This window comes from Physeter macrocephalus, chromosome 2 (assembly GCF_002837175.3).
Source record: "Physeter macrocephalus isolate SW-GA chromosome 2, ASM283717v5, whole genome shotgun sequence".
Taxonomy (NCBI): Eukaryota; Metazoa; Chordata; class Mammalia; order Artiodactyla; family Physeteridae; genus Physeter; species Physeter macrocephalus.
Window position 1 is genome coordinate 115,900,173 of NC_041215.1, and position 22,778 is coordinate 115,922,950.

Sequence of the window (22,778 nt, forward strand, 5' to 3'; positions counted from 1 at the left end):
CTCTTAATCACCTCATTAGAAGTTGCCACTATGTTTTTTTTGGTAATAAATGGGAATTTTTATAATGAGGTGATGTTTGGCATCCAATTTTCATTAGAATGTAGGATGAAAAAGAATCCGTAAATAAAAGGGCCCTGTAGATGGTTCTGATACTACACAATATAAACCTGAGGAAGATTCTGTCATAGCAAAAGGACTGCACATGATTGGGCAAATATCATTTATTATACATTATGTTAGGACAATTTGTACCTCAAAATTCTTATGGAAATGGCTTTACTTTGGTAAGAATCAAAGTTACAACTACAAGTCCCAGAGTATAAAACCAAAGAGAAAACAGACGTCCAGACAAATACTTTGAATGTGTACGAGAATGGAATTGACTAGGGTGAACATCCTAGTTCTTTATTGGTAGTTCCCCTGGGCCAATCTCTCAATTATGATTTTTAGGACTCTTTTTTTCTCCAGGTACTGAGGATCTTCCTCTTTTCCATTAGTTTTCCCTGGGGACAACTAGGGCTCTATACACATACCTAAAAATCTGGGGATTGATGATTGGCATGTAAGAACCAACAGAAAGACAATTTAGAGAAGAAAACGAAGTGAAAAACAAATGCTAGGGTCAAAACTGAAGAAAACCAAGCCACCTCGGTAAGAAAAGGTGTGCAAAACAAGTCCCCTGCTTCATTTTATCTCGTCCAGTCCCGGAACCGCATCCCGAGGGCTCAGGGTAACTAGGCAACGAGGTTGCCCCAGTAACGCAGGAAGCGAGGAGGACACCCCCATTTAGGGCTCGGGTCAGCCCTTCCGGGTCCGGAGCCCGCACGGTGGGAGGGGTGAAGGATGCCAGGCTCTCGCGAGAGCTGCGTGTGTTCGTACTGAAGCGTCTTCGCGGTTTCCCTTAGGGACGCGGTGCGGTAGCCAGGGGCAGGCACCCGGAGAGCTTCAGATGGCTACTCAGCAAGGGATTCCCTCCTCGGCCCTGCGGGCTCTGGAAGAAGCGTTGGGCATGGGCTCGACGGCTGCCGGGGACACCGCGGAGGCGGTGGCCGCCGAGGGCGCCTACTACCTGGAGCGTATCCTTCCCGAGTAGGCGCGGCACCCAGACGCTGGCCGCGGTAACGGGTGTTGGGGGCGAGGGCGCGGGCTTCCCGCTCTGGGTGCCCTGTGAAGCTTGCGGTCACCCAGCCGGTAGAGACGCCTATTGGACCTCTAGGTGCTTTCAACGCCACCGCGACCCCCTGATACCTACCCACTGTAATTTTTCTCCTTGTAGTAGTTGTAGGCTGATGTGTTCCTGTTGGAAAAAGTTAGTAGTCACCACTCAGTAAACTTTGCAATTTTATTTTAAAGTAGCACAACAAATCAATCCAACCCTCCTTTAGCTCAGGGGTTTTCTTAAGCCCGCAAACCTTCAGAATGCCGTGAAAATAAATCCGTTAGGGCAACATCAGGAGGTTAAGGAAAAGACCGCTACCTCTAGGCTTTAAGGAGAGGAAGGAGGAAGCTCAGAATATCCAGCTGGATCCTGTAGATGGTCCAATTGTCCAATGCTTAAGTGATTTGTTTTGGTAGCATCTACTTACTGGGTAGTTTAAATTTGGGCTACTTAATGATAAAAATACCCCCCCCAACCTTTAGCAACTAAATGGTAATCTCGTGACCTGACGAGTCTCAGAGATGTTAGGAAGAAACAAGATCAGACAGTGATGAGCGATTATCATTGGAAATAACCAGAAAAATTGAATAGCCATATGTGGATAATTAGGTTCACTATTTCTTGTGTAAAGCTTTTGAGCTCCCCTTCTCTAAATTAATGAGGAGAGGGGGAGGGTTCATGAGAAAAAGATAACTACTCCATTCTTCAGGCAGATAGGAGAGAGATGGGTAATCTGTTTTATTCTTAAAGGTATCAAGGAAACTGCAAAATCTACCTTATTTTTTTGTCCAAATATAATCCCCCCGGATTTAATTCAAGATTCCAGAGATCCAGCAATGATTCATTTTGTAGGCTTTTAAACTGATTAACCTGTCCTGACTCAGGCCCAGTATACATCCCTGCTACAGGGAGCTTTGAAGAACTTGGTTGAAAAGCTCAAAGAAACTATATAGTATTTCATTCAGTGCAAACATGATTTTTACAGGAATATGTTCGAATAGTTTGAAATAAATTTGAATGAAATATGTGGGTGCTCTAGTGTCTTAAGTGAGGTTTTATACTCTGTTTTCCTAGCTCTTAACAAGCTGTCTTTTCCAGTAATCTTCCTTTTTAAATTCAAAAACAATTCAACGACTCTTTCAGCGCTAATCTACATCAAAGTATAAAGTTATCCAATGTCCATACTAGTGATAACCAGGCATCTTATATCTGTCAGCATTAAAATGATTTCTATCACAGTAGTTTAATTGTTAACATGAGACAAACATAGTGAGGTAACTTTTTTTGCAAACATCTTTGTGAAATAAGTGGTGAGACTGCAATATAGCACAACTTTCACTAATGAAAATCTGGTTTACTTAATTTGCAGGGAGATCACCGAGTTACAGCTGCCAACATATAGCAGTTTGCAAAAAACCTATCTTGCAAAGACTTCTCCAAGTAATCACATTTACAAATTTAAGCAACTATAACTTTTCAGGATTTTTTTAATTGAAGTGTAACTGACTTACAATGTTATATTAGTTTCAGGTGTACAACATAGTGATTCAACATTTTTATACATTATGAAATGATCACCAGTATAAGACTAGTTACTGTAAGTCACCATACAAAGTTATTGCATTATTATTGATTATAGTCCCTATGCTGTATGTTACAACACCACGATATATTTATATTATAACTGGGAGATTGTACCTCTTAATTCCTTTCATCTCTTTCACGCAGCCCCCCATCTCCCTCTTCTCTGACATCCATTAGTTTTTTCTCTATATCTATGAAACTACTTCTGAGCTTGTTTGGTTTTGTTTTAGATTCCACATATAAGTGAAATCATACAGTGTTTGAATATTTTACTTAGCATGGTACCGTCAAGGTCCATTCATGTTGTTGCAAGTGGCAAGATTTCAGTATTTTGGTTTTTTTTTATGGCTGAGTAATATTCCATTGTATATATGTGTACCACATTTTCTTTCTCCACTCATCTGTTGATGGACACTTAGGTTACTTCCATATGTTGGCTATTTTAAATAATGCTGCAATAAACATACAGTGCATATATCTTTTCAAATTAGTGTTTTGTTTTCTTTGGATAAGTACACAGAAGTAGAATTGCTGGATCATATTGTAGTTCTCTTAAATTTTTTGAGGAACCTCTGTACTGTTTTCCATAGTGGCTGCACCAATTTACATTCCCATCAACAGTGCAGGAGGGTTCCCTTTTCTTCACATGCTCACCAACACTTGTTATTTCTCAGCTTTTGATAATAGCTATGCTGACAGGTGTGAGGTGATATCTCACTGTGGTTTTGATTTGCATTTCCCTGATGATTAAAGATGTTGAGAACCTTTTCATGTGTCTGTTGGCCATCTATATATATATTCCTTGGAAAAATGTCTATTCAGGTCATCTGCCCATTTTTAATTGGATTGTTGATTTTTTTGATGTTGAATTGTGTGAGTTCTTTATATATTTTGGATATTAACCCCTTATCAGATATATCATTTGTAAATATCTTTTCCCATTTAGTAGATTTCTCTTTCCCTTTTCATTTTGTTGGTTTCTTTTGTTATGCAAAAGATTTCTAGTTTGATGTAGTCTCATTTATTTTTGCTTTTGTTTCTTTTGCCTGAGGCAACAGGTCCAAAAAAATCAAAGAGCATACTGCCTATGTTTTCTTCCGGAAGTGTTATGGTTAATGTCTTATATTTAATTCTTTAATCCATTTTGATTTTATTTTTGTATATGGTAAAAGAAAATGGTCCTGTTTCATTCTTTTGCTTGGGACTGTCTAGTTTTCCCAGCACCATTTATTAAAGCGGCTGTCTTTTCTCCATTGTATATTCTCGCTTCCTTGTAGATTACTTGACCATATAAATAAGAGTTTATTTCTTGGCCCTCTGTTTTGTTCCATTGATCTATGTATCTGTTTTTGTGCTAGTACCTTACAGTTTTGCTTACTATAGCTTTGTAGCATTGTTTGAAGTCAGGGAGCATGATAACTCCAGCTTTTTTTTATTTCTTAAGATTGCTTTGATATTCAGGGTCTTTTGTGTTTCCATACAAATTTTAGGATTATTTGTTCCAGTTCTGTGAAAAATGCCATTGGTATTTTGATAGGATTTCATTGAATCTGTAGATTGCTTTGAGTAGTATGGATATTTTAACAATATTTTTTCTTCCTATCCATGAGCACAGTATGTTTTTTCATTCATTTGTGTTGCTTCTGTTTTCTTCATCAATATCTTACCATTTTCAGAGTATAGGTGTTTCATCTCCTTGGTGAAATTTGTTCATAGCTATTTTACTCTTTTTGATGCAATTGTAAATGAGATTTTTTTTTTTATTTTGCTTTTTGATAGTTTGTTATTAGTGTAGAGATAGACAACAGATTTCTGTATACTAATTTTGTATCCTGAAATTTTATTGAATTCATTTATAATTTCTGATAATTTTTGGTGGAGTCTTTGGAGTTTTCTATAAATAGTATCATGTCATCTGTAAATAGTGACAGTTTTCTTCCTGTCTGATTTGTATGTCTTTTCTTTTTCTTGTTTGATTGCTGTGGCTAGAACTTCCAGTAATATGTTGAATAAAAGTGGTGAGATTGGGAATCATTATCTTGTTTCTAATCTTAGAGGAAGAGCCTTAAGCTTTTCACCATTGAGCTTTGTGTTAGCTGTGTGTTTGTGATCTATGGCCTTTATTGTGCTGAGGTGTATTCCCTCTATACCCACTTTGTTGAGAGTTTTTATCATAGGTTTATATTGAAATGTGTCAAATGCTTTTTCTGCATCTATTGAGATCATGATGTGATTTTTTTTTTTTTTTGTTAATGTAGTGTATCACATTGATTGATTTATGGATATTGAACCATCCTTACATTCCTGGAATAAATTCCAGTTGATTATGATGTATGATCCCTTTAAATGTGTTGTTGAATTTGGTTTGCTAATATTTTGTTAAGGATTTTTGCATCTATGTTAATCAGGGATATTGGCCTGTACTTTCATTTTTTGTAATGTCTTTGTCTGATTTTGGTATCATGATATCCCTGGCCTCATAGAATGAGTTTGGAAGTGTTCCTTCTTCAATTTTTTGGAATTGGTATTAATTTTTGTATAAATGTTTGGTAAATCACCCTGCGAAGCTGTCTGGTCCTGTACTTTTGTTTTCTGGGCGTTTTTTGATTGCTGATTCGATTTTTATTATTAATAATCAGTCTGTTCAGATTATCTATTTCTTCCTTATTCAGTCATGGAAGATTATATGTTTCTAGAAATTTGTATATTACTTCCAGGTTATCTAGTTTGTTGATATATAATTGTAGTAGTCTATTTTGATTGTATTTCTGTGGTATTGGTTGTAACTACGCTTTCATTTCTGATTTTATTTATTTGGGCACTCTCTCTTTTTTTCTTGAATAGTCAGGCTGAAGTTTTATCAATCTTGTTTACCTTTTCAAAGAAACAGTTCTTTGTTTCATTGATCTTTTCTATTGTTTTTTTAGTCTCTATTTCATTTATTTCTGTTCTGAACTTTCTCATTTACTTCATTCTACTAATTTTAAGCTTTGTTTGTTCTTTTTCTAGTCCTTTAGGTATAATTTAGGTTGTTTATTTGAGATTTTTCTAGTTTCTTGAGGGAGGCCTGTATCACTAGAAACTTCCCTCTTAGAATTGCTTTTGCTACAGCCCATTGATTTTGGAAGATTGTATTTCTATTTTCATTTGTCTCAAGGTATTTTTTTTTTTTGTATGAGATACGCGGGCCTCTCACTGCTGTGGCCTCTCCCGTTGCGGAGCACAGGCTCCGGACGTGCAGGCTCAGCGGCCATGGCTCACAGGCCCAGCTGCTCCGCGGCCTGTGGGATCTTCCTGGACCGGGGCATGAACCCGTGTCCCCTGCATTGGCAGGCGGGCTCTCAACCACTGTGCCACCAGGGAAGCCCTCAAGGTATTTTTTAATTTCCTCTTTGATTTCTTCATTGGCCCATTGGTTGATTAGTAGTGTGTTGTTTAGCCTCCATGTGTTTTTGTTTTTTTTTCCAGCTTTCTTTTTGTTATTGGTATCTAGTTCCATACTGTTGTGGTTGGAAAAGATGCTTTCTATGATTTCAGTATTCTTAAATTTATTGAGACTGGCTTTGTGGCCGTACATGATCTTTCATTGAGAATGTTCCAAGAGCGCTTGAAGATAATGTGTATTCTGCAGGTTTTGGGTGGAATGTACTGTATATTTGTATAAAATTTATCTGGCCTAATGTGCCATTTAAGGTCAATGTTTCTTTATTGATTTTTCTATCAGGATGATCTATCCAGTGATGTTAGTGGTGTGCTAAAGTTCCCTACTATTATTTTACTACTGTCAATTTATCCTTTATGTCTGTTATTATTTGCTTTATATATTTAGGTGCTCCTTTGTTGGGTGCATAAATATTTATGAATGTTATATCCTCTTCTTGGATTGACATCTTTAGAATTATATAATGCCCTTCTTTGTCTTCTGTTACAGTCTTTATTTTAAAGTCTATTTTGTCTGATATGAGTGTTGCTAAGCCAGCTTTCTTTTTTCTCTTTTTGCATGGAATATCTTTTTCTGTCCCCTCACTTTCAGTCTGTCTTTAGATCTGAAATGAGTCTCTTGTAGGTGACAGCTATACAGCAGTGTACTTGAAAGTTGCTTAAGTTTGAATGCATTGTAAAAGCACTACATTTATACCCCCCCCCATGTTTTATGTTTTCGATGCTATATTTTACATCTTTTTACTTTGTGTATTCCTTAACTGCTTATTGTAGTTATAGTTGACTTAATGACTTTTGTCTTTAACCTTCATACTAGCTTTTTAAATGTCTGATCCACTGCCTTTACTATATATTTGCTTTTACCAGTGAAATTTGTTTTTTTTGTATATTTTCTTATTTCTAGTTATGGCCTTTTCTTCCACTTAAAGAAGCCCCTTTAACATTTCTTGTAAAACTGGTTTAATAGTGATGAACTCTTAGTTTTTGCTTGTCTGGGGAATTCTTTATCTCTCCTCCAATTCTGAATGATAACCTTGCCAGCTAGAGTATTCTTGGTTGTAAGTTTTTTCTTTTAATATATCATGCCACTCTCTTCTGGCCTGCGAAGTTTCTGCTGAAAAAATCAGCCTTATCTTATAGAGGTTTCCTTGTATGTGACTAGTTGGTTTTTTCTTGCTGCCTTTAAAATTCTCTCTTTATCTTTAAATTTTGCCATCTTAGTATAGTGTGTCTAGGTGTGGCTGTCTCTGGGTTTATCTTGTTTGGGATTCTTTGTGCTTCCTGGATTTAGGTATGTTTCCATTTCCAAGTTAGGGAAGTTTTCAGTTATTATTTCTTCAAATACGTTTTCTGACCCATCCTTCTTGCTCTTTTCCTTCTGGGGCCCCTATAATATGAATATTAGCATGCTTGATGTTGTTTTAGAGGTTCCTTAAATTATCTTCATTTTTTAGTTCTTCATTTATTTTTGCTGTTTAGATTGGGTGATTTCCACTATTCTGTTTTCCAGATTGCTTATGTATTCTTCTGTATCATCCAACCGGTTGTAATTCCCTATAGTGTATTTTTCATTTCAGTTATTTTATTCTTCAGCTCTGGTTGGGTTTTTCTTATATTTTCTAACTCTTTATTGAAGTTCTCACTGTGTTCATCCATTCTTTTGAGTTCGGTGAGCATTTTTATGACCATTACTTTGAAGTCTTTATCAGTCTTTATCAGGCAAATTATTTATCTCCATTTCATTAAGTTTTTTTTTTCTGAGGTTTTATCAAGTTCTTTCATATGGAACATATTTATCTGCATCCTCATTTTATTTTACTTTCTGTGTTTGTTTCTATGAATTAGGCAAAACAGTTATTTTCCCTAGTATTGAAGTCATGGCCTTGTGTAGGAGCACTGCTGTGGCCTCTCCCGTTGCGGAGCACAGGCTCCGGACGTGCAGGCTCAGCGGCCATGGCTCACAGGCCCAGCTGCTCCGCGGCCTGTGGGATCTTCCTGGACCGGGGCATGAACCCGTGTCCCCTGCATTGGCAGGCGGGCTCTCAACCACTGTGCCACCAGGGAAGCCCTCAAGGTATTTTTTAATTTCCTCTTTGATTTCTTCATTGGCCCATTGGTTGATTAGTAGTGTGTTGTTTAGCCTCCATGTGTTTTTGTTTTTTTTTCCAGCTTTCTTTTTGTTATTGGTATCTAGTTCCATACTGTTGTGGTTGGAAAAGATGCTTTCTATGATTTCAGTATTCTTAAATTTATTGAGACTGGCTTTGTGGCCGTACATGATCTTTCATTGAGAATGTTCCAAGAGCGCTTGAAGATAATGTGTATTCTGCAGGTTTTGGGTGGAATGTACTGTATATTTGTATAAAATTTATCTGGCCTAATGTGCCATTTAAGGTCAATGTTTCTTTATTGATTTTTCTATCAGGATGATCTATCCAGTGATGTTAGTGGTGTGCTAAAGTTCCCTACTATTATTTTACTACTGTCAATTTATCCTTTATGTCTGTTATTATTTGCTTTATATATTTAGGTGCTCCTTTGTTGGGTGCATAAATATTTATGAATGTTATATCCTCTTCTTGGATTGACATCTTTAGAATTATATAATGCCCTTCTTTGTCTTCTGTTACAGTCTTTATTTTAAAGTCTATTTTGTCTGATATGAGTGTTGCTAAGCCAGCTTTCTTTTTTCTCTTTTTGCATGGAATATCTTTTTCTGTCCCCTCACTTTCAGTCTGTCTTTAGATCTGAAATGAGTCTTGTAGGTGACAGCTATACAGCAGTGTGCTTGAAAGTTGCTTAAGTTTGAATGCATTGTAAAAGCACTACATTTATACCCCCCCCCCATGTTTTATGTTTTCGATGCTATATTTTACATCTTTTTACTTTGTGTATTCCTTAACTGCTTATTGTAGTTATAGTTGACTTAATGACTTTTGTCTTTAACCTTCATACTAGCTTTTTAAATGTCTGATCCACTGCCTTTACTATATATTTGCTTTTACCAGTGAAATTTCTTTTTTTTGTATATTTTCTTATTTCTAGTTATGGCCTTTTCTTCCACTTAAAGAAGCCCCTTTAACATTTCTTGTAAAACTGGTTTAATAGTGATGAACTCTTAGTTTTTGCTTGTCTGGGGAATTCTTTATCTCTCCTCCAATTCTGAATGATAACCTTGCCAGCTAGAGTATTCTTGGTTGTAAGTTTTTTCTTTTAATATATCATGCCACTCTCTTCTGGCCTGCGAAGTTTCTGCTGAAAAAATCAGCCTTATCTTATAGAGGTTTCCTTGTATGTGACTAGTTGGTTTTTTCTTGCTGCCTTTAAAATTCTCTCTTTATCTTTAAATCTTGCCATCTTAGTTATAGTGTGTCTAGGTGTGGCTGTCTCTGGGTTTATCTTGTTTGGGATTCTTTGTGCTTCCTGGATTTAGGTATGTTTCCATTTCCAAGTTAGGGAAGTTTTCAGTTATTATTTCTTCAAATACGTTTTCTGACCCATCCTTCTTGCTCTTTTCCTTCTGGGGCCCCTATAATATGAATATTAGCATGCTTGATGTTGTTTTAGAGGTTCCTTAAATTATCTTCATTTTTTAGTTCTTCATTTATTTTTGCTGTTTAGATTGGGTGATTTCCACTATTCTGTTTTCCAGATTGCTTATGTATTCTTCTGTATCATCCAACCGGTTGTAATTCCCTATAGTGTATTTTTCATTTCAGTTATTTTATTCTTCAGCTCTGGTTGGGTTTTTCTTATATTTTCTAACTCTTTATTGAAGTTCTCACTGTGTTCATCCATTCTTTTGAGTTCGGTGAGCATTTTTATGACCATTACTTTGAAGTCTTTATCAGTCTTTATCAGGCAAATTATTTATCTCCATTTCATTAAGTTTTTTTTTTCTGAGGTTTTATCAAGTTCTTTCATATGGAACATATTTATCTGCATCCTCATTTTATTTTACTTTCTGTGTTTGTTTCTATGAATTAGGCAAAACAGTTATTTTCCCTAGTATTGAAGTCATGGCCTTGTGTAGGAGCATTCCCTCTATAGACTGCATGTGCTGGTTGGTTTGGTAGGCTGGCTGGAACTGAAGTGGGCATGGGCTGGGAAAGAGGGAGGGTCCTGGGACATGCTCAGTGAGGTCTGCCTTGTCAGGGAAGCTAGAGATGAAGTGGGCACAGGCCAGAGACATGCTGGGGTGGCTTTGGTAGGTCAGCTAGAAGCCAGGCATTATTCAGTCTGCTGTCTATGTGCTGGGACTGAGTGAGTGAGTTTGTGCATGATCCCTTTAAGGGTAGAGTTTTTGTTTCTTGTAAGAGCTCTCTAGCTCTTCTGTATGTAAGCCCCACTGGTTTTCAAAGTCAGACCTTATGGGGGCTCATATTTCTCATGTAGGTCCCCTGGCCTGGGGTTACCAATGTGGGACTTGAACCCCTTGCTCTTTAGCAAGGGCTTCCGTGGTTATGATATCCCCTCTTGCTTGTGGGTTGCCACACTGGGGATGTGGGTGACCAGATCACACCTCTACCCCTCCTACCCATCTTACTAGTCTTCAGGTCATTCTCAGAGAGAGTTGCTTTATATGTAGTTGTAGTTTTGGTGTGTCCATGGGAGGAGGTGAGCTCAAGTTCTTCTTACTCTGCCATTTTGATCCCACCCTTTGAGGATTTTATTATCCTCTTTGTGAATTATCTAGTCACTCTGATTTTCCTCCTTTTCTCTTTTGTTGACTATTTTTGGTTTCAACCAAAGGGTAGTCAGTAGTTACTAAACATTTAACCAATCAGTTTTCCTACATTCAGTCTTCAGGTAAGAGATTTAGTCATGTGAGAGCCTTTAACTCTTAGTTAAATGAAGTTTGAGGATGACTTTTGAATGACAATTATCCCTGTATCCTGAGCTCTCTTAACATGCATTATTACGAGTTGACTGTGTAGTTTTATTTGACGTTGTTTCTCAAGGTGATTATGATAGTTGCTGAAGTGAGACTTTTTTGGGTTTAAAGTCTTTAGTTTTCAGGTAATTTAATTGAGCTATTGCAGTGGATAAATAAAAATTATAATATGCACTAATGAATCAGAAATCTGATCTGTACTTTGCACATATACTTACTCACTTCTAATCCACTACATTTGGTCCTGGACTTCCCTTATTTATGACTGAATAGGTGCTCCGAGAACACTAGACAATGAGCTGTTAATATTGAGCAAGGCTTATGAAAGGGCTTGACTCAAATTCTCCAGGAAATCACCCTTTTCTTTGCTCTTAAACATTCAGACATAAAGAACATGTAAAGGTTAGTGTGATCTGAACCAGAAACATATCCAGGATCCACCATGAGGGTGAGTGGCTTCATTAAGAGAAGCCTCACATTCTTTATGACAGTTTAGAGAATGTGTCCAGGAAATAGAATTATTACCCTTGAAACACCCCTCCCTTGTAACCTCCTAGCTGTAGTGGTGCCACCTGTATCTCTTCTGAAGCACTCCATGATATCACTGCTTTTAATTTTTAAACTCGTATAGGGCGAGATGCAAACTTATACGACATAGTTCTTATCTTACTTAGCTATCTCCAGAACTTTAAGAAATCTAATCATGGAATATATGAATCCTCTAGTGAACTCTTTTTTAGAAAGATATTTGCAGCTTTGTAAAATATAAGGCTAGATTTTAACAATGTGATCTGTAAATGGGCAAGTAGGTATCTCTAGTAATTGTAAAGAAGATTGGTCGTCTTTCGTGAATGAATGCTCTATTAAAAATCAATACAACATGAGAGAGGTTTTCACTCATAGTAGTGATCAGGGGTTGCCTTTTAATGTGTGGCTGCAGACATTTAAGAGTGCCTATTCCAGCTGAGAGATGCAGGCTGGAATGAATTGTATTAAGAAAGCTAATGCTTAATTGATTTTTTTGCTACTTGTCTAAAGAAAGACCTTATTCAAGGAAGAGTAATGAAATGCATTGACTCCAGGGAAGCAGAGCCCCCAAAGTAGTATTGTTTTTCTAACCTACCTCCCTTTGTGCTGATTCTCTGCTCCCCTAACTGGCTTTTGATTATTATTTTATCTTTCTAGACATTTTAACGCTAAGATTTGACTTAGATCATGGACATACATTTGCTGACCCCTGAAAAGGTCTCCTTTGGCCCCAACAGCAGTTTGTGAGGGTTGACTGAGTTTAAGGCTGTCCTTTGAGGCTAACCAACTATGGATGCAGTCCCAAAGTCAACTGTTTCAAAAATGCAAATTAAGGATTCCAGACCCTGAAATATGGTGATCACCCTAAACCAATACCCCATCTAAGATGCATGCTTTTCTTCTTAAGTAATATCCTTAGCCAGTATCTCACTGCAGTGGTAATGTTTACTGATAACTTTGTTTAATTAAAACAGAACTTTTGTTATTTTAAAAAGTTATTTAGTTATTTATTGCTTTTAACACTTAGTTATTTTTTTTCCTCTAAGATGTTACTTCTCTGGAATATTTATAGTATTAAGTAAGAAGATATTAGTAAAATCCTTAATAATCATTATGTTCTCAAGTAGTGTATTTCTTATTATCATTGGAAAACTGGATTTGCTCATGGGTGCTTAACTGCATCCTACATATATCCAAATAAAAAGGATAGACAATTTGAATGTAGAATGTAGAGGCATGTTACTAAACCTGGAGTGCTGAATTTTACATGCACAAAAGTCATAGATTATTTGGAGAGAAAAAATTATATTTTGTTCTGGGTCTTCTAGACTAGGCAGATGTTACTGTGTGTATGAATCCAAGATATGGATCTTGAAATGAAGATTCTAAATCAGTTATTGCGAGTTTCAGGGGTTGAGATTCTGCATCATTAACAGGCTCCCAGGTGCTGCTGGTGTGGCTGATCTAAGGACTATAATTGGAGTAGCAAGGCTGTAGACAAATATCTTAACCTCTAGCCTTTATGTTTTCAGATAAAGGTATAATATATAGACCCCATATCTTTGGGTCTCCTGGTTTAGAAGTTGAAAAAACTTACACCACCATCCACTATGAGAACCATCAGTCTTATACATTGAAAGAAAATTATTTTCCAGGTTCTGAGGCAGAAGATGGGCAACAGCTGTCTTAGGAAGGAGTGGCCAATAAATTTCTACATTTGCCAATTCTATTGAATTGGTAGTGGTTCCGTGGTATGTGGTATTAAGACTTGGTAGGAAAGACTGAAGGAAGCAAATGGCAATGGGAATTATGACAGCAAGTGTGCCAGTTATTTGCCATCTTTGGTCTATTTTCAGTTAACTTACTTTATTTAAACTGGCTTTCCTAAGAAAGGGAACATGACTATAATGTTTGGTATTTACAATACATTTCTTTTATTTCAATTTAGTGAGTAAAATGTTGATCATGGAGGATCCAGGCTAGACTTTAGATTGCCTTTGTGTACATTGATTCTGCAGTGATATCAAAGATTACAAAGCAATTTCTGTCTATATTAGCTTTGGGAAATCATGTAAAATATAATTAGCTTTATGTTTCACTCCAGTTCTTTATAAAGCTGGTGCTACTGGCAGTGATCACTACCTACAGATGCAGTAGTGGAGGAGACCAGTGTGTGAGGAACTTTGTATGCTGCTCTCATCTGAAAATTGTTCATTTCTTTCTGGCTGTGGTCCATTTGTACAACCTTGTTTGTGACCCCGTCATACCAACTGTCACATCAAACTCTGCTCCATTAGGCCAGCTGAAATGCTTCTCTGAAGCTTCTTGAAGTTGTATCTTCTGTAGTACTTGGTGGATTTAGGGCTTCCTGGCAGTTTCAGTGTGGGTGTATATTGGCCTATTTTCTGACAAGATCTGCAAGGTCAGGATCTGGTGCAGATTCTGTTCGTGGAGAAACTACTAGTTCACTGGTGGTGATGAAGTACCAGGGAACTAATTCATAGTATGCAAACTCACAAGTACTACTAAATTCCTTCCAGAGCAAGTGGAGATGTGGAGAATGACCCTTAGTCTGAGACCAGGCCATGACTATAGAATATAGTACCTGGCCTGGAAGGGGGCGGTGCTGTGGACTGTGGGTGCAGGCCAGGGAGGAAAGAGGGCCACAGATAGTAACCCTGGGCAAGATCAGACTAGAAACCAGGCACAAAATTAAGTGTCAAGTCAAGCTCAATCTCTAGAAAGGCAGGACCAGATCTGAGTGGAATAGAGTAGAAAAAAATGAATTTTGGAACTGGAGTTCAATGATGTTTTTTGAAGGAAAACTAGGCAGGTAATGGGAAGGGAGTTTTGTAGGGGCTCAGAGTCAGCTTGGCAAGAAGAAACTGATATTAAGCCAGAATGCCAGTTTATTATTCTGCAGTGGAAAAATAACTTTGTATGAAAATTGTGACCAGCTTAATTGTATGGACATTTCCTGGAGAATAGGATCACCTAAGAGATTAGATTACAGATGAGAAAGTTGCCCAGTAAAAGCAGAAACAAAATTAAAGGTTTTATTTTTCAGGCAATTCTTGACGAACTGTGCATTTCTACCCTACCAATATTGCTTCTAAAGCAGTGCTTTCCAACCTTTTTCACACACGATGCTCCATCAGATCCTGCTTCACTCTATCTTTCTGGCTGTCCCAAGGGCCAAGGGGATCACTATCGGTATAGTCCAAAGTGTTCTCTTTATGAAAACCTAAGAGCGTGATTTCTCTCAGGCTTCAGAATCAGAGATTGCTGTACATCTGCTGAGAAACTCATCTGTTTTCATAGGATGGATACTGAATTGGTATCTGATTACATTTCCCATTTTACCCTGACTGCTGGAAAGCTTAGAGTCAAACCTGTGGCATATAACAAAGTTCATGAGACCTTATGGCCTGTACTGTACCTTACTTCTACTGTTTCCCTTTCTCCGCTAATTTCCATAATCATTTATTTTTACCTCCCTGTAGCTGTATGCATGTCTGTAAACTGCCACAGAATTGTTTTGGGATTTGTTTGTGCATTTGTCCATGTGTTGTGAGCCGGCTAGCCAGCTAGACCGATGCATGCAAACATACATGGGAAAGTACATTTCCTTCTTTAGTAATGCTGCAGCATCACATTTCAACTAAGTTGCTTCTGAGAAGGAAGATTTTCTGTTCACATCATATTGTGGGTACTAACAGTATCAATTAAGGAGGATCCTGGTTCCTGTTTTGGGTATTTGTACTCTTCCTGATCTTTTGTTTGGTTAATCTCTTGCCCTTGGTTTATTGAATCTTTGGGTCTATAGCCCTGTAGCTATTTTATATTTCCCCTTCCTTTAGGGTCTTCAGATTGAGCTGTTTAAAGGATTTGATTTATCTGTTTGTAATATGACACTTGAGAGTTTGGAAAACAAATAAGTGAGAATTCATTACTGAGGATATTGGTAAAAAATTGCACATTGCTATTGTGTCACTGTAGAAACAGCATGGTGTAGTTGAAAATTCATGGTATTTATATTTAAGAAACTTGTCTTTGTCACTCATATCTTTGATTTTGGCCAAATCTATTCATCTTCCTGACTTAGTTTCCTTTATTTTTTTTCAATTGAGAGATTACTGTATCTGTGCCATTCAATCTCACAGGGTTTTAAGAGTACATATGGTTATGATCCATGTGACAATACTTTTTAAGCTTTATAAAATGGTAGTTATTTTTCCTCTTACTCTTTTTTGATTATGGGAAACAGAATATATTATTAGTGATTATAATCTGTTCCCTAGAATATTTCTTTTGGTAGCAGTATACAAGTGTGGTTTTATATTTCCAAAGCTTTGAGGACAAATCACTTTTTCCTCTATAGAGCCATGTTCAAGAAGCTTTGCTTTGACGTTTCTTCCTCACAATAAATAAGCAGTTGGCTTATTTACAATTATAAACTATATCCAGATCATTTTAGAATATTAACTTCTTTGTGAAATTTATTATGGTATAAGCAGTGATGAAGGATAGCATTACTTTTCTGGAGACTTACAGGCAAGTGACTGCCTACAAAATCTTCTAATAGTTGTTTCTCAGAAGGAGACATATTTTTCCATAAAAAAGAGGCTGAACTTCCTGTAGCTGAACCTAAGGAAATTTTATATCATTAAGTGAACATGTGTCAGAAAAATATAAATATAGAAAAGGAGGAAGATTCAGAATGTCTTTTATGTATCCATTCATCTTAACACTAGATCATGGGAGACTTAGGAGACTTCTCCACAGGTACTCATCTCTTTCCAGAACAGAGAAAATAACAACAAACACTTATATAGTATTTATTATAAGCCAGGCACCATTCTAAATGATTTACATATGTTAATTTGTGTTAACAAGAGAGGTAGTATAGTATAGTGAAACCTAAGCTTCTGGGCCTGATTCCCAACTTTGTTAGGTCCTGATTGTGTAACTGTGCATTTGGGTCCTGATCTGTAAAATAGAGATAATAATAGTTCAGCCTCATTGGTAGGATGAGGATGAAATGAGTTAATACATGCAAAACCCTTAGGACAGTACCTGGCTCCTGTTAAATACTATGTGTGTGTTATCAGTTATTATTACAAACAACAGAAGTTGTTATACACACCATCAGGTTACTCTTGCAGGATGGGATGACAGAGAAATTTCTTATAACCAGCAGCAAAATGAAAACTAGGCTAATCTAATCTTTGATTTTCATAACCACTGCTGTGCACTGAAGTGTTTAATTTTCTACCTTTTAAACTTGGCCTAATAAAGTCTGTGCATTTGAAAAACAATGTAAACCTACCAACCAATCAACAAAATAGCATTACTGGTGTGTATTTTGATTTCTTTTAAAATTAAATGTTGTCTTGAAGTTTTCATTTGTAATTAGACTAACTAATTTTTGAAGGTTTTAGAGCAATACTGTTAGAATTTTTTATTAGAATCATTTCCACAGATATTTTAATGCTGATATATCTTGATAATTTATGAACTGCTGAGTTATGATTATTAAGTAGTTTATATTTGCTTAAACATTAGGCTGCCTTTTCTGAGAAGATAATTTTTAAATTGAGATATGTAAGAAAGAGAGTGGAGGTGTAAGTATCTTTTATTGATGAAAACATTGAAATCTATATTTTACTTATACTTAAATCTTAGTGTGCTTTGTTTTTCTCATTCACAATACTTTAAACCAAATAAAGAAGTCACACTGCATTGTGAATGACTAAGAAGTTCTGGAAAATTCACTGTGGTTTGAGATGTGTTTGAAAATTTACTGTCATAGTTTTCCTGTCCTTCATTTTTCTTATCTCTTTCTAATTTATGTTATGATACCATGTACATTTTTGTAAGCCTTATTAGAATCAAATTGGAAATCATTAGATAGTAAATAGATTAAAAATATAGTTTTTCATGAGTTTGGGTTGTTTGAATAATAATTTACAATAACAAGATATTTTTTCTTAAAACATCTATAATTGTAGGCTGTATGAGGAAGAGAAATTTTTAAAAATAGCTTAATTTACATGTATTTACTAACTTGGTGAGATACTTAGATATAATACTGTATTTTTAAGGTTATGTCAATTTTTAAATATAATAATTTTATTCCATTATTTTGAGATTCAAACTTAACAGTACATTTAGAGGTCACCGTAACTGAAGCATCTGAAGATGATTATGAATATGAAGAGGTAATTTGTTCATTTTACGTATTCTATAAATTCATTACAGTCATTCCTGTGAAATATTCATTTTATTTTTTCTTAAAAATTTTTTTTTCTTAAGTGATGCTACTTTTTCAACTGAATTTAGCTAATCAGCTGGTTGAGTGAGGTTTGAAAATTCTATTTAAAAATTTAGATTGGTTAACACATCTGGCTCTTTTGATTTTCTTGTTAATTGTCCTTCAGAGTCAGCTTCTCATCACCTGCCTTGTGCATCCACACTATAGTCTGTCGTCTCTGTCCAGCAGGTGTTCCCAATCATCCAGTCTAGGTTTCCCAGATTCCTACTACCTAGCTGGAGCTCAGATCCTATGGTTCCCTTCAACTTAGCAATACTTTAGTCTAATATAGTTACTGTCTCAAACTTGTCCTTTAATTCATTGTTCCAAGGGAACCTATCATTACATCTGAGACTTGGAAGGCAGAGTCACTCCAAGATGACAGAAGCTGTGAATGAAACTGTGGAAGCAAGCCTGGCATATGTGGCCAGGGCAAACAGGAGACAGGACAAACACAGAAGATAGGCTTTGTATTACTACTGGTAAAATGGAGATAATATTAATACATACCACATGAAATGAGTTAATAAATGTAACAGGCTTAAAGCTGTGATCAGCACATAAGAAGCATGCAATAAGTGTTCACTCTCATTAATGTTATAGCTAGAGTCAGTTGCATTCTTCCAAGAGCTTAACATTCAGGCAGTGAGTTTTGTTTTGCTTTTTAATATTAGACATAATTTATTAGATATTTGCAGTTGCTAGTAGTTACGAAAAGTAATGGTGGAGAAAATCTGGGATGCAGAGAGAATGGTGGCATTTAGATGGCCTAACATTCTTTTTTTTTCAGCAGAGTTGTTAAACTACATTTGTCAGTATAGGTAAAAGCAGTTGCCCATAAACTAACCTCAAGTTCATCAGTAGTAACATTGAGTGATGTTTATAAGGAAGTCAGAGGGCTGCCTACTTGTTAGTTTATTTTTCATAGATCTTCAGAATGACATGATGTCTTACATAAAGTGTATTTCTTTGATCCTTAGTTTTGTGAGGAAAATTTATTTTTAAAATGAAATAAGGTATTTTTATATTCCTGCTAACTCTTCCTATCATTCTCTTTCTCTGTGATTTAGATACCAGATGACAATTATAGCATTCCAGAAGGTGAAGAAGATCTGGCAAAAGCAGTTCAGATGGTCCAAGAACAGGCTACAGATATTCAAATTTTGGTGAGAATTTTGAACAAAACCATAGCCTATAGTTTAACAGTGATACTTTCTACACGAAGTTTTGAAAGTCATTTAAACTATAAAGGGCTTCCCTGGTGGCGCAGTGGTTGAGAGTCCGCCTGCCGATGCAGGGGACACGGGTTCGTGCCCCGGTCCGGGAAGATCCCACATGCCGCGGAGCGGCTGGACCTGTGAGCCATGGCCACTGAGCCTGCGCGTCCGGAGCCTGTCCTCCACAACGAGAGAGGCCACAGCAGTGAGAGGCCCGCATACCGCAAAAAACAGCAACAACAACAAAAACAAACTATAAATACTTCACTTACTAGATGCAGCTCCAGCTCTATCACCTATCATCTTTTTCGCTTCTATTTGTTTATCATCTAACCTTCACTTTTAGTAAGTAGTCATATTTACTTTGCTTTGGATCATTGTTTTCCACATGGTGGTCACTTTTGCATGACTTTGCAACAAATGACACTTTCTCTCAGAACTCTCTTTAATCTCAATGGAGTTTAAACAAGGATTTTCAGCACTTGTACAGAACTTGGTATTGTATACATATTCTACAGTCTGTTTTGTAAGCATCTGTATTTTTTTTTTTTCATGGAAGTATTTAGATCACAGGAAATGCTTAATATATTATGCTTTTTTTCTTGTGAGGCTAATGAACTAATTTCACTAGAAAATATGGTGGGAATGCTTTCTGATTATAATACCACCAATTAACAGTACATGGAATGATGGCATTCCTGTAAAATTGCAAGCTCAATTAAAAATTGACAATGATGATAGCAAAAATATTTTTAAAATGCTACCAATACTAATTAACACTGAAGTCATACCAATACTAATTAAGTAGGTTGCTTTTCTTCAAAAATGAAACCTTTACTGTGAAATATGAAGGAAATTGTTATACTCTTATTTAGGTGCAGATTTGGCTTCCTCAGTGCAAAATAGTATGTGATAGACTTCACTCCATATTCTGCCCTTTGTCAATCTTTCCATATTTTGCAGATTTCCTTGGTTCAGAAATCTAGTTACTCCTTTCCAAAATATCTGTCCAATCAAAGCTGAAAAATGCTGAAGAGGAGGATTTTTTGAATCCAGAATTGATTATATTCTAAGTGGAGGGCTTTAGCTCATAGTAAACTCTATTCTCTAATATATCCTGTGGTTATAGTTCCTTCTAGGTAGACATAAAGTGAAGTCTACTATGCAGACTTTATTAGTCTGTTGGATATCTCAATGCAGTAATTTATAGGAAAGTTTTAAAACATAGCATTTTGAACGATGAGCAGTGAATAAACATATCAGTTGCATTATATGTATTACTCGTCATCTTCCTTGTTTTACATCATTAAGTAAAGAAGGATTCAAAAAATACTTTATGTACCACTCATTTATATTGGTACTTGGTAACATAGATATGCCTAACACAGTGCTTGGCACATAGTAGGCACTAAATGAATAGCAGTTAAATAAATGAATGGATAAATGAATCATTGAATGAAAAAATTATGACCAAACTGTAATTGCATCTTTGTATGTGGTATCATGCTAGACGGTGCTTGTAAATCCAAAGATAAATCCAAGAAGGGCAATTGGTGAATAAATTCAACGTAGTAGCTGTCCTATCTTCTGAACCAAATATCAGTAATTCTTCTCTCATCAGTTTTGCAGAAGCTTTCTTTTATCATAAGCTTGCAAGAGTTAACTTTCTAGATTTATGACATATTTCTAGCTTGTTGACTCTGATTTAAGTTTTTATCTGTTTTTTGAGTTCTTTGGAGGAACAGTGCTATGCAGAAAATTCACAAAAGTTTCCCTTAAGCTTTTAAAATTAAATATGAATTCATTTTATGATAAGCATTTCAGTTATGTATTTCTAATTTGGTTTTTGTTTCTATAGTATTTTATCTTCAAAAACTAGCTTTGAGTTGTGCCATGGGCTTTCTTTTTTAAGAATATTTATTGCTTAAGAAACCCACTTCCTTTTGTTATGATTTTATTATGTCTGTTTATGAGCAAGATATATTTTCTTCTATGTTAGAGGATAGCAGTAGTCTCAATTGAACGGGGACTTTTAGAAAATTAATTAAAGACTGCAAGTAAAAAAGATCATTACATTAGGAATGTTGAATATAGTTGAAATTATTGAAAAGTTGAAAGTTGGAAATAATGTAAGTAGTTTTATTGGTTAAAAAATTAACAAGGACTATTTATATAAGAGTTGACATTTAAATGAATTTTTATAATTTTCTTTAAACCTTGATAATATATATGAAAAATCTGAGAATTGATGCATGTTTTATTTCATAAATTTTAAACATTTTATCCTATAAAATATGTTTCCTTGATTGGTGCAATGTTTCAGAACTCTGAAATAAAATATAGTTTTATCATATTTAAAGTGATTAATGAAAAAAATTAACATAAGAAATGTTATTAATCTGTAACAAATGTGTGGTTTGGTTGTACTGTCCATTGTTTTTTGAAACTGAAGTCTTTTTTCTAAGTATAAATGTAAGTAGAAATAGGAATACAGGCACACACACACATACACACACATATTCCTTAGAAATACTTGTATGTAATTTTATGAAAAAAAGTCTACTTATATTCAAGCTGGGTTTTCCCCTCTACACTGTGAGCATATTATTGCCTTTTTGGGGGGTATTTCTTTAGCTGTTTTGGTTTGTTTTTTTTTGTTTTGCTAATTTTGGTGGTGCAATATTAAAGGTCCATGTATTGCCATAATAATATAATATTTATAAACTTATAAGTTTGATCTTTAAAGATAACAGTAGCGGAGTACCTAAATCATATAACTGTTAAATTTCCTGACATCTTCTCTCCACCTCCTCCTCTAAGAATATAAGGCATTTCTTTGATATAGTCAGGTGTTTCTGGAGAAGATGAATTGATAACTGAACAAAACTACTATACTGTTTAACATATTAATCAGTAGTTCTCAAAGAATTTTACTCTAAGGTATTTTCCTATATATTTATTAAGAATTACTATCAAATATTTTCATATTAAAGTTATGTTCTTATAAGAAAAAAGTAGCTCAGGATTAGTAAGTTTGTATTCCTTTCATTTATTTATTTATTTTTAACATCTTTATTGGACTATAATTGCTTTGCAGTGGTGTGTTAGTTTCTGATTTATAACAAAGTGAATCAGCTATATATTTACATATATCCCCATATCTCCTCCCTCTTGCGTCTCCCGCCCACCCTCCCTATCCCACCCCTCTAGGTGGTCACACAGCACTGAGCTGATCTCCCTGTGCTACGTGGCTGCTTCTCACTAGCTACCTGTTTTACATTTAGTACTATATATAAGTCCATGCCACTCTCTCACTTTGTCGCAGCTTACCCTTCCCCCTCCTCGTGTCCTCAAGTCCATTCTCTACATCTCTGTCTTTATTCCTGTCCTGCAGCTAGGTTTTTCAGAACCATTTTCTTTTTAAGATTCCATATATATTTGTTAGCATATGTTATTTGTTTTTCTCTTTCTGACTTACTTCACCCTGTATGACAGACTCTAGGTCCATCCACCTCATTACAAATAACTCAGTTTTATTTCTTTTTATGGCTGAGTAATATTCCATTGTATATATGTGCCACATCTTCTTTATCCATTCATCTGTCAGTGGACACTTAGGTTGCTTCCATGTCCTGGCTATTG

The 22,778-nt window shown here is 35.8% G+C and overlaps 1 protein-coding gene across 1 annotated transcript in view; it reads left to right on the plus strand.

Annotated features, from left to right (window-relative positions):
* Positions 1–891: 891 nt before the first annotated feature.
* Positions 892–22,778, plus strand: part of SPAG16 (sperm associated antigen 16) — a 906,896-nt gene continuing 885,009 nt past the window's right edge. Inside the window, exons 1-3 of the mRNA XM_024124705.2 lie at positions 892–1,076; positions 17,781–17,827; positions 18,990–19,085. Coding sequence (XP_023980473.1) covers positions 950–1,076; positions 17,781–17,827; positions 18,990–19,085 — 270 coding nt within the window. The 5' untranslated portion in view covers positions 892–949. The remainder of the gene's footprint in view (positions 1,077–17,780; positions 17,828–18,989; positions 19,086–22,778) is intronic.